The sequence below is a fragment of the Erithacus rubecula genome, assembly GCF_903797595.1.
Source record: "Erithacus rubecula genome assembly, chromosome: 4".
NCBI lineage: Eukaryota > Metazoa > Chordata > Aves > Passeriformes > Muscicapidae > Erithacus > Erithacus rubecula.
This window is the reverse complement of record NC_136686.1, coordinates 1,547,699-1,560,157: the sequence shown is the minus strand read 5'-3', so window position 1 is coordinate 1,560,157 and position 12,459 is coordinate 1,547,699. Positions and strand designations below refer to the sequence as shown.

The 12,459-nt window shown below is 43.1% G+C and overlaps 2 protein-coding genes across 5 annotated transcripts in view; one reads left to right on the top strand and one right to left on the bottom strand.

Moving 5' to 3' along the window:
* The window catches only part of BCL2L13 (BCL2 like 13), a 33,584-nt gene extending 33,264 nt beyond the window's left edge, over window positions 1-320 (bottom strand). For both annotated transcript variants that reach the window (XM_079303198.1, XM_079303200.1), the window contains exon 1: window positions 121-320. The gene's annotated coding sequence lies outside the window, so the exon portion shown is untranslated. The remainder of the gene's footprint in view (window positions 1-120) is intronic.
* A 924-nt stretch (window positions 321-1,244) lies between these two features.
* Window positions 1,245-11,540, top strand: ATP6V1E1 (ATPase H+ transporting V1 subunit E1). 3 transcript variants are annotated; one of them, XM_079303736.1, is made up of 10 exons: window positions 1,245-1,349; window positions 1,395-1,436; window positions 4,575-4,640; window positions 5,537-5,646; window positions 6,124-6,190; window positions 7,993-8,082; window positions 9,346-9,414; window positions 9,810-9,904; window positions 10,728-10,815; window positions 11,396-11,540. In XM_079303736.1, exons 2-10 carry the CDS (start codon window positions 1,404-1,406, stop codon window positions 11,456-11,458), a joined length of 681 nt encoding a protein of 226 aa, XP_079159862.1. In that variant the 5' UTR covers window positions 1,245-1,349; window positions 1,395-1,403; the 3' UTR covers window positions 11,459-11,540. The 3 variants fall into 3 exon arrangements, with proteins under 3 accessions (XP_079159862.1, XP_079159860.1, XP_079159861.1); XM_079303735.1 differs by having other exon boundaries at window positions 1,287-1,327; window positions 1,358-1,436; XM_079303734.1 differs by having other exon boundaries at window positions 1,247-1,436.
* Window positions 11,541-12,459: the final 919 nt, after the last annotated feature.

Sequence of the window (12,459 nt, the reverse complement as noted above, 5' to 3'; positions counted from 1 at the left end):
AAACAAGCAAATGAAACAGACAGGTCGGTAAATAAATAAATAAATAAATACATAAATAAACAAACACGTAAATAAATAAATAAGCGGCCGGCCCGCCCCGCTCCCACGGCCGTTCCTCACCTGCGGGCGCCGCGGGGAGGAGCCGGAGCCGGAGCAGCGGCCGCAGCTCCCGGGTCGCTCCCGCCGGGGGCGGTGGGCGGGCGCGCGCGCTCGTTCGGTGCGCGGGCTCTGCCCTAAATCGCCGCCGCCGCCGCCATGATGGAGGGGCGGGGGCGGGAGCGCGGGGAGCGGCGCGTGCCGCGCGTCACGGCTCGCGCCGGGGAAAAAGCCGGGGCCGGCGGGGCTCCGCCCGCGTGACGTCACCGCCCGGGTGGGGCTCCCGGGGGCTCGGTCACCGGGAAAAGCGCGGGCGCGCGCCTGCCCACCTGTCCCGCGTTACTCGTGGGTTCCGAGGGAAACGGGGCCGGGCTTTCGGCAGTTCGGTCTCCGCGACCCTGGCGCCTAAATCATGTGAGGCTAAGTGGGTCGGAGCCCCAAAAGGGGGCACACGGAAAAGAAACAGTCTGCGTATAATTACAACTGTATTTGCTATTTTACTTAGTAATATTTATTTTGTTGTAATAGACATAATTCTCATTACTATTATGTATTATTTCTTCTTTATTAAAATTTGGTTTTAATATTATTTAGATGGTACCTGAAGTAAGAGCAAAGCGTTCTCCAGACTCAAAATACACGCTGATTTCCAGCATTATAACGTAGTTTTACAATAAGCTTCTTCACGCAGAAAAAAATTAAGGGGGTGGAAATAAGTCAGGAAGAAGCATCGATGTGATGAATACTTCATTTGACACTGATTTGTAAAGAAATGGGTTTGTCTTTTCCCCCAGATATTCCTGCAGAATGGAAATGGAAGTTGCCAATTGGAACAAACCAATACTGTTATAGATCATGAAGCTGGCTTAAACTGTGCCGTAAAGGATGCTCTTTCTTGCATCTTTCTGTTTCTCCCCTGCACTGCCAACACAAAGCTACTTCAGGGCCTTTCGAGCGAGTTCGTCTCCGTGTTTCATCTCTGTCCACTGCAGGTTCCACTCGCCGCAGTGTTTCTGTGAAATGACTCAGTTTTTACAGTGGCAGTGACGCGGCACCTGCCCCGCCATATATGGTGTGATGACATCATACAATACGGGCGTTCCTATTGGTCCAGAGGCGCGGTAGGCGGGGCCTCTGGCGGCCTCGCTGCAGCTGTGACCCGAACCGGATCTGATTCCGCTCGCGGCCACCGACGGCACCGGGCGCGTCTCCTCGGGCCTGCGACCGCCACTGTCACCGCCACTGTCACCGCCACCGTCACCGCCACTGTCACCGCCACTGTCACCGCCACTGTCACCGCCGCCGCCATGGCGCTCAGCGATGCCGACGTGCAGAAGCAGGTAGGGCCGAGCGGAGCCGCTGAGGGCCGTGAGGAGCGGGGCTGGCCGCGCCGGGGCCCGGCTCTGCTGCTCTGCCGAAAGGAACATGGCTGAGGGGAAAGATCCTGGCCGGGAAAGAGCAGTCTTCGGACAAAGCCATTTTTTTCCCTGCCCGGGTGGATGGGCCCCACTGGGGAATTTCATTGAGGCGTTTTGGTGATATCTTGCGCCAGATTGTAACGAGAGGGTTCGTGAGCAGGCTGTGTGCTGTGTGCAGTGTTTAATTGCACCCCAAGGCAGGTAAATGAACAGCTTTAGACGAGTAATGTTTCTGCGTGTCGCTGTGGTAGATATATACAAGTGATATATACAAGCCCCTTTTTGCTAACAGGCAAAGTGGCGTTAAGCTGAGACAGGGGAGATTTACATCAGATAAGAGACCAAAAAATTCACTGTTAGTGTGATCAGGCATTGGAATGGGTTTCCCAGGGAGGTGGTGCAGTCACCATCCCTGAGGTGTTTAGGAAGTGTCTGGATCTGAAGTGGTTTAGGGGTTTAAAGTGTAATGCTACCTTGATGGTTGGACTGGGTGATATCGAGGGTCTCTTCCAGCCTAATGATTCTATGGTTCTCTAAGGATTTCCCATCTCTTTTATGCTTGTAGCTGTGTTACCTTCAGTTAGCTGTAGCTCAGCATTTGGGTGGGCTGCTCAGCATTCCTAAATGCCCTTTTCAGTTCTTCATCCTAAGCAGAGTGGCCTTGGCTTGCAGTGGAAACTTCCAGCCCTGAAGTCTGGCTGTGGACACTCCTCCAGAGACAGGATGCCTTGTCCCTGTTGACTGTAAACACTGCCCTCAGCTAAAAAAGCTGCTTTCAGCTGGGTTGGAGATGATGTGTGGTGTTAAAGGCTGTGGGGACCCGGTCAGCACTGGTCTGGGTGGTTTCTTGCAGGTGATAAGCAGATCAGGCAAGTTCCCTTTGTCCTCTGCATCACAAGTACTCGTGTCTCACTTTCTCATTCAGTAAACATAGTCTCTTGGCAAGGAAGCACCACAATAAAAGTAAAATTAGCAGGTTGCCTTTCTCCAGAAGGAGAATTGTAACATTACATTGTGTTCCTTTTATCTACAAAGCTCAGTGGTTTTTTTTCCTGACACTCCCACGAAGATAATAAAAATAAAGCTGACACTAGGGTGGTCTTGCTCAGCCAGAAGGGAGCTGAACTTCAGAGGTTAGTTCAGGCTCTGATGATGTCATAAACATGTAAAACTACCAGCATTGCACATCTGCAGCATTCCTGTGAGTGCTTTCCACTCCTGAGCCCTGGATGATGCTGCAAACTGGAAAGGAGAGGGCTGGTGGCTGACAATCATGCATGTGGATGAATCTGGCATGAATTAGCCTGCTGGTCCTCTTAACTCCTTGCCACCACACTTCCAATGGTTGTCACTTTGAAAATCATCCCTGATTGAGACTTTTTCCCACTGACAGACTTGCTTTGTTGTTCTGTCAAAGGTCTTTAATATATTTTTTCATCTGGTCACTTCTAAAGCCCATCTAACATCTAGGACTTCCCTTGGAAAGGATAATCCCACTGCTCTTCATGGGAAAACCCCTTCTTCCTTTCTATAGGAAATACTGCTTTAAAATTAGTCTCTTATTTCTAAATACATTTTTGTCAGTGTTATTAAAACTAATACTATTTATGGATATTAAAATCTCTGTTTGGCACTCTCTTCATTTCTACAAAAAGCAAGAGGGGATTTCAGTACAGCAGCTTTTGAAGTAACACTGTTCATTCTTATCAGTCTAGAAGTAGATTCCATATTATCTTGCTTCCATCTCATTCCTTTCCTTTACACAGGGGATGTTTCCTGAACACCCAGAACTGTTAAAAGTGCTTTTCCAAAATTCAGAAACCAGACTACACTGGAGGAAGTGACTCAGTAACATAAAGGCTGCTGCTGCTTGGTCTTGTCAGTTTCTTCAACAATAGGCTATTCAGCAAAATAATATTCTTATTTTAAATGCCTCTCTTGTCCTTTCTGAAGGGCAGGGTAGGAAGATGATGCTGTAGGTAGACAAGCACTTGAGAGTCTTTGAAGATATGAATTAAAATAAAACCTGCTGATTGGAATTTGAGGATGTAGATGTTACTGTTCACTTCTTCCACTGTGTTAACACGTGTTTAAAATCTTCCACTTGTCTCTTCACTTCTGTTTTTTCATCTCTACAGGCTTAGTGCTGTTCTGCACATTGGCTCAGTTTTCACCTTGGCACCTTTCTAACCTCCTGAAAATATTTAATCTTAACATGAGATTCTATAAATAGAGTCTTTTGTGCGAGTTTATTCAGACTGGATTTTCTGCAAAATGTGTCTCATCACTAAGTGCAAGCAAAATGTCAGTAGGTGTTTATGGTCTGCTCTGTCTGGCCATGGAAGTGTCTGTACCTCATCCCAGTTGCAGTTTGATTGGGAATGAGTCCTTCCAGTGAGCCCCAAATGGGAACCTGATCTGAGGTGTGGCCACAGAAGGGCATGTGATGGATGAACAGAACTTGGTCTGATGGCTTTCATGGTCTTTAAGCAGCTGGACTTGGGCTCTGTAGTGCTTTGAGGTGGCTTCAGAAATGTTTTTCAAGTGGGACTTAGTGGTTCATGTGGGGCTCTGAAGCAGCATGTGACATTCTTGGTGTGGTCTGGATCACAGGGTGTTGCTGCCACTGTCTCCTTCCCCTCCAAACTGACCTTACAAGTCTTTACAGAATTTGTTACAGGTTATTTATTACAGGTTTTCAATAGAAGTGTCTCTGGTGTTCAAAGCAACTTCTGGTTGTACAAATCTGACCAGAGTGGTCAGTAGCACTTTGCTTTGCTTCTCTGTTCACCTGTGGAAGGCCCAGGTCCATTCAGATGCCATCATTATGTTTAATATAAATGTCACAACAAACAGACTGATTTTGCTTCACATGTAATATATGTCAAGATGAACTGACTCTTTAGTGTGTATGCTCAATTAAATTCCCTTGCAAAACAACATTATATGAGTTAGTAAATGGATATAGAGGATCTACAAATGAGGATATATACACACCTACTTCCTCTGGTCAATGTCCTTTCCAACAGAAAACATTTCCTTTCCTCTCTCTTGTTACAGATCAAGCACATGATGGCTTTCATCGAGCAGGAAGCCAATGAAAAGGCTGAAGAAATAGATGCAAAGGTAAAAATGGAAGTTCACTGTCAGTAAGTGCAAAAGGAAAACTGCATCCCACATCCTCCTTTGAAAGGTGCAGTCAGAGAGGACTAGAACACCTTTGTGAGCTACAGCTGATTTCTGTTTAGTTATTACATAGCAAAAAATATTATACCAAATAAAGTTAGCATTTCTTAGCTTTTGACAAATGAAAATGACTCAGAGCTGGTTTTGGTCAATGTTTTGGTGGCTCTTGAATATAAATATATTTGTATCAAAGTTCACCCCTTTTTTACAGAATCAGAAAAGCTGAGTGGTAATGTGACTCAGTTGGATTAAGCAGAACACCTTCCCCCACTAAATTAGTATTTAAGGCATGAATTGAATTACTTGCAGAATGCTTCACTTAGGTTAAGCCACAAGAGTTTGGGTTTAATATTAACCTGGTGATAGAGTATAGATGTTTACTGAGGAAGGATTAATGGTGCCTTTCAGCCCCAACAATCTGTGTTGTGCCACTACTGAAATGCCTTGGTGGTGTTGGACTCAGCATATGTATTGCTGATAATATTTAATCTTCTTTAAACATTTAGATTTACACAAGTATTTAATCAGTACCAAAACAGGTATTCCTGAAGATCTGCAAACAGAACTCAGAAGTTGAGATTGGATTCTCAGGTACAAGTAGGAGAATTATCCATGTGTTTTTACATTCTGTCTGGTGAGGCTTCACAATAAAAAATTAACAGCTGGGCTGTCACCCTCCTTGTGTAAGAATTACTTAAAGAAGTGAAGGGTTTTTACATAGAGCCATAAATTGTATCATCCTATCTTGTCTGTGGATATGCTCTTTTACATTTTGGTTCTGTTTTTTTCAGCCCAAGGAATCAATTTCCACTTCAGTTATTTAATTTTTACTGTAGGCAGAAGAGGAATTCAACATTGAGAAGGGTCGCCTCGTTCAGACACAGAGGTTGAAAATCATGGAGTATTATGAAAAGAAGGAGAAGCAAATTGAACAGCAAAAGAAAATGTAAGTTGCTTGGGTTAGACAGCTGACTTCAGAGCCTGACCTTGCATTTTGTTGTTATGTTTATATAAAATTCTTCTTCCCTTGGGAGCAGGGAAATTGTAGACAACATATTCAGTTCTAATCATGAGTTTCTGTTTTTTTTCTGGGGAGAAATTATCAAAGCTGAACTACAATGTTCTAACTTAGTGTGATGAAAGAATCCTTCACTGTTCTTTATGTAGGTAATGTCTGGAATTCTATCCTGCTCTGTTACTCTGGGTGAAATGATCATGTTGGGTTTAGCTGTGTCTTCACCAAGAAAGGGCTTCTGCAGTTGAATCTTTTGTGCAAGTCCAGAAACAGTTTCAAATAGGTGAACAGACCTTGTTTTTAAGTGTTGTAGAACTGTTACCTTTAAATGCAAAGCGTGCAGTTAAATGTTACAGTTTTTCTGTCAAAGGCTGATGGATTGATTCAACTTTATCATGCAACTTGCAGTCAGATGTCCAACCTGATGAATCAAGCCAGGCTGAAGGTCCTGAAGGCAAGGGATGACCTTATTGCAGTGAGTATCTCTGAAGCAAACACACAGTCTGTTTCTACCATGTGTTAGGAAATTGAACCATTCTATCCAGAAAATACGATTTTTGACTGAGTGATGTTTGCTTTCAACATCCAAAAATGGCTTTCCAAGCTGCTCTGAAAAGGCCTTGAAGATTTAGTCCAGCTTTGCTAATCTCCCTATTTTCACAGTTTCCATTACCTGCTGTTTTAGGGAAATAGATTGGTCTGCCAGGAACATTGCAGGCAGTGTTGTATCTGTCATTTGCACAGTAACTTGTTTCTTTAAAGAACAGCAACTCTCTGTTGCACAGTTGGTAGAATTTTGAAATTCTGTTTGCCTGAAGCAATGTTTATGTGAAAAACCCAGAATGGCATAAGCAAGGAGGCTTAAAACTTGGATTTTTTGTGTCCTTCAATGGCCTATAGTACATGAAAAGTTTTGTTTCTTGTTCTGGTAGGTGACCAGTATGTGTGTTGACACAGAGGGTGAGTAATCATTGGTCAGGGCAGGCCACATTCAGGCTTTTGTCTCTCACCCTGGGCAGTGTGTCCCCATTCTGCTCACTGAGCAGTGACCAGATGTGCTGTGCTCTCCCACCCTGTCTCAGAAATAGTTTTGAGTGTTCCATGTTCTGCTAGATGGGGCTGCTGAGCTGGTGGAAAAACTTGAGACACCCGTGCAAGTCCAAAATAAAAGATGGGATAAATGTTCAGGTTGATGCTACCATGAAAAAGAGGAGTTAGCAGAAGAAAATCACCAGTTTATTGGCTCTTTAAAATGAGTTTCAAACTTCAGATTGTATTCCCAGAGAGGAGGAAGATGGATTGCTCAAGGGCTAACTCTGTTGTGGTTGTCTCTACTGGGTCATCTCTTCCTCATTTATCTGCTGACTCAACCTCATGCTTCTGAGTAGTTCTGAACACTCTTCCTCATTTTAAGACATTTGAGGTCACATGCTGCTCATTCTTTCTTCCCTTATCAGATCTTTGGCTTCTTTAATGAAGAGATAGGAGCAGTTCCAAAAATGCAGTGTTACTCTAGGGAGGACAGAATAACTAGGTTTGACCATGGCAGTAAATTGTGATAGTTTTATATCCTCATACTGATTGTGTTACTGGGCATTCTTTTTCAAAACACTGTGAGACAGGACAGGAAAGAAGGGTTTATAGCAAATCACAAAGTTCCTTTATCTGAAGCATTTCTGATGGTTCAGTTTTATGAGCTCTGAGTTAACTCACATTTCTTTAAAAGTTTCTTTAGAATTCAATCCCATCCAGTACTGATTTGCTGAGTAAAGATAACCAAGACAGCTACTTCAAATTAAAAATAAGCTCTCTCTTTGAAATTTTGATTTGTATTGACTTACAATTAAAGAATGCTTAACCTGAATATTATTTGATGGAAAAGTAGATTGGATTTCTTTGCTCAACTAGAAAGCTGAAAAAAATTTATTTGGACAACTGTATTGTTTTACATTAAGCAGTTATTTACTACATATTTCATTTATCTAAGTTAATGCTCTAAGTACTATCCTTTTACTCCTGAGCTCTCCCTTTTTCCCACAAAAGGAATTATTGTCAGGTTCTAATGAGGTCAGCCCAGGACAGGAAGAAGGGAAGTGTTGGGCAGGGGCAGTGTGCCACACACAGAGATGGAGGTCTAGCTTGGATGAACACCTGCTGGGGTGTACATTTACTTGTTGGAAGGGTGTGAGAGCTATAATGAAGGTACAGAAAGTTGGTAAGTATGAAACCAAATGCCAAATGGATGGGCTCTGCTGATCTGATTTCTTCTGAATATAGGATTTGCTGAATGAGGCCAAGCAGAGACTTGCCAAGGTGGTGAAGGATAATGCCAGGTACCAGACACTGCTGGATGGACTAGTTCTACAGGTAAATATTTAAATAGTAAAAAAATGGATCATTGCTGCTCTAGCCCCCAAGTTTCTTTTTGTCAGAAATAGCCCTTTGAAAGTTACAGTTGTATGGGAGTCTGGATCAATTGCTGCTGAGTGGTCCTTGAGTTTTAAACATCACTTCAATATCTTTGAGTCTTGGATTGTGAACAGAAAAGACTGTGACTCATTTTGAGGTGTGGGATCTGGTACACCAGCAGCAGTTCCACTGTAAGAATAATTGCAGATGTGCACACACATTTTGGGGTTCACACATCAAGCTGCTGTAGTGATCAGTTGGATCAAATGCACCTTTGGCCGAGGCTGTTTCTCAAAACCTATAAATCAGTCCATATCTGCTTTGAAAACCTTTTTGGCATTTGAGACTTGATAAGCTTTGACAAATTTACTGTAGTGTGGAGTGTGCCTGTGACAGAGGCAGGCACAGAAACAGAAACCAGTGCTTTGTTTGCCTAGAAGAGCATCCTCAAGCCCCAGAAATGAACGACTGAAAGTTCACTCTTAGCCAGGTCAGTCCTGTGAGCTCTGGTGCCTCCTTCTGGCACAGTCTGATCCTGTTGCTGTGAGCTCCAGGAGCCACCCAGGCTCTCTCCTGTCACACTTGGATGGCAGAGTTTTCTCAGTTGTGTCTCCTGCCACCTTGTGTCTCCAGCTGGGTGTTGTTCTTTGTCACACTCAGGTCTGGGGTTGCTGTACATCAAACAAACCATTCTTCTTGTTGCAAACTGGCCACACTTGTCTTGGCTCATTGTGTTAGATCCAGTGAGGGATCTGTGCTCACAGCTGGACCATTGATGATCATTGTAGGTGCCTTCAAACTGGAACTAAACTTATTCTGTTCTAGCCTCAAGTATTACCACGGGAAATGCGAGGCAGGGGTTCTTGGAACAAGCATCTGAAACTGCTGCATGTCTTCAAGACCTTGGTTGCATGCTCAGCAGTGATCCTTATGTGTGCATGAACATTAACTGAGATTCCATAGGTTTAGTTGCACTTGAGATCCAAAAACATCATCCCTCTTTGGGCTCTTCCCCAAATATTGGTGCTTTCCTCTCAGACCTCTGCATGAGGTGAACTCGTGAGCAAAGATCTAAATAAATAAGGCTGGTACTGTTAGGGCTTGGGTTTCAAATTGATCAGCTTCTTTCCTTTCTTGGGGTTAAATAATTCTGACAAATTATTAATTATTGATACTAAAGAAAGTGTTGACTTCCTGAAGCTGAATGATTATTCCTTGCAGGGATTCTACCAGCTGCTTGAGCCCAGGTTAGTTGTTCGGTGCAGGAAGCAGGACCTCCCCATGGTTAAGGTAAGACACCTGGAATATTTTTTCAGTGCCCTGCTCACAGAGGCTGAGATCTGATTATAGATATTTGCTGCTCAGATCCCCCTCTCTGTGTGATATGAAAACAAGATTTGCTGCCTGAACTTCTGTTGCAGCTACAATGTGCTTCCATAGTTGAGGAATGTTTCCCTGCTTGGATATGACCTTGGAAACTTTAGACATGGCTACAGAATTAAAAGTAATAACTGGGTTTGGCTGAAGAGCCAAACTGAAATGCATTTGCTTATTTTAAAAAAACTAAGCAAACAAAAAAGAGGCCTCAATCTCTTCATTTTATTAGTACAAGTAATTGAGTGATCAAACCTGAGTGCTGCAGTAGCATTTGTCAGTGCTAACTGAAGGTTTATCTTCTGTCCTAGGCTGCTGTACAGAAGAGCATTCCCATCTACAAAAATGCCATAAAAAGGGATGTGGATGTCCACATTGACCAAGACAGCTTCCTGCCAGAAGATATGTAAGGAAAATGGGATTGATTTGTACAGGGCACTAATTTAATGCAACTTTTCAAGCCACAGCTCACATTAATATCAGAAAATTAGGTGTGGAATGTCCTCAAAGTGGCTGTTGCTGTTCTTGTGGAACTGGCACTTCTTTGAGTTTATCAGACACAGACTCTGCAGTTTTATCCAGACAAGCACTGTGTCAATCCAAAATGTGAGGAAAGGTTTTGTGCAGTCTCCAGGCTGATTCACAGTACTGGAGTAGGGAATAACTGTGCATAGGAACTGAGCCACTGGTCTCTTAAGGAGAGGTAGCCATGCTTTCTGTCTCAAGATGAAGCAAACTGAGTCCTAAGGTGCTGCAGGAGAGTCACTTGATGGGGTTTGTGTCTGTTTTGTCTGCAGGGCTCTATTTCCATATGATACCATAGAAGTACCATAGACAAAGCTGTATATCCTGTCATCTTCATGTAAGGGCCAACAAACAATACTTCCAAGTCTTTTCCTCACTTTCCAAAATGTGACAGCTGTCAATAAAACAGAGTCTGAAGCTGTTTTGAAGGGACAAATTGCATACTCCACTTAGATTTAAAACATGGTGATGAGGATCCTTGCACACAGCTGTGGTCTCTGATAACTCCAAAGGTGCTTTGCACTGTTTCAGTGGATCTGTTTGTGCTGATTCCTATTAAGACACGACCAAAAAGTTTGAAGTGAAATCTTAGCCATGTATCTGGCATTCCTCTAAAAGCTGATTTGGCATTTATGTTTGCCACATTCTGACTCTGCCTGTGGGTTTCACTGCATTATTTCTTTTTTTGTTTTGTCCATCTTCAGTGCTGGAGGTGTTGAAATCTACAACAGTGATGGCAAAATTAAAGTTTCCAATACCCTGGAAAGTCGTCTGGACCTTGTAGCCCAGCAGGTGAGTTTTTCCAACAGGTAAACAAAGTACAATTAACAAGTTTGTTCTTGTAATGAAATCCTTGTGTTTCCAAAGTATCACAATAGTGCATGGCATCAGATTTCATTGGGAATGACAAGTAAAAAGTGATTTTTGAATAGAAACAAGTAAATTACTTATTGTTTGTGCAGCAAAAAAACATGGCTTTCCCCAGAATGATTCCTTCTGAATTAAGCTTGAGCATAAAACTCTATACATTATGGTACTGGAAGCCTTGGCTGTGACTGCACTGCAGTCAAGATGCTGAAATGCTGAGGTTAATTTTAATTACTGAAGCTAGCTTGAGTACAGACTTCAGCTGAGATCTGTTACACCCAAGTGCAAAAAACCCTAGCTTTGGCTTCTCTTATGGTGCAGTACAGGCAATGCTTTCAGACTATAGAGTAACAGGCAATGTGTGATCTGAGAAAGACTTCAGAAAGCTCAGATAAAGTGATTTGTTAATTTTGAAGCCAACTAAACTGTCCCACAATGACTACAGGAAGAACACACAGCAGTTTCATTGCCCATTTCACATAGCTGATGTCTTCTTTCTCTACAGATGATGCCAGAAATCCGAGTGGCTCTCTTTGGTGCTAATGCCAACAGGAAGTTTTTGGACTAAACCTCTGTGGGAGAAGGTGGGATCTGTTCCACTGCCATACTGAAGGGGATGCAAAAGCATCTGCTAATTTAAAATTTTGAAATTTAACATTACTGTGTCATCCAGTATCTGTTCTTCAATGGAATAATTTTGCATACCTGCTGTGCTTAGCCTCTCTACTTGTGGTTAGAGTGCCTTGCTCAAGGGATGTGAAGACACATGGTCATCCAGAAGTGACACTGGGAAATGGAGGCACTTGGGCTCTTGGCTTTCCCTGCACTGCTGTGACTCTATAAAGACAAGTGGTCCATTTAGGGTTACTCTCTTTGCTTTGGCCACTTCTCTCAGTTGTCTGATCTGTGAAGTAAATTCCTATGCTGCTGATGGCAAATCCCCTTTCAGTTATGGTCTTCAGTGTTAACAGAGGGCATGTATTCCTTCCCAAGGTTAGTAGTTCAATTCATGTTATTTGGTCAGGCATTTCCTGTTCTGTATATGTGATTTAAAAAAAAAAAGCCTGAGCCTGTAAAACTCTATTTATTAAAATAAAAATTGCGTGTGTGTATGGAGTTCCTTGTCACTTCTCTCTGGAGCATTGGCAGAGCCTTTGAAAAGTGGGATTGTGTGTGTCAGGACTTCCTACCTGAGCTGAGTGTGTGAGCTGTTCTGTGAGGCTGCAATTCAAGTGCAAGGAGTGTCAAGCTGTTTGCAGGAGTAACACTGGATTGTAGGCAAGGCTTTTGAATAGGAGCCCAGGACTCTGGAGCATCATTCTCCCTGAAAAATGGGTCAGTAGTTTTACTCCCTCAGTCTCCTGTCATAGGAGAGAACTTCAGTAACACAGCTGTGCCACTGAGATAAAACAAACACCATCTATTTCCCAGCACAAGTTTGTTGCTTCTGTGCAGGAGATGCAAACTGTACCCTGACTCTTCCTAATGCTCAATTTGAGATTCCTTTCGTGGAAAATAGAAGCTGGTGAATTACTACTTAAATGTGTTTTGAACTCATCTTCTCCAAGT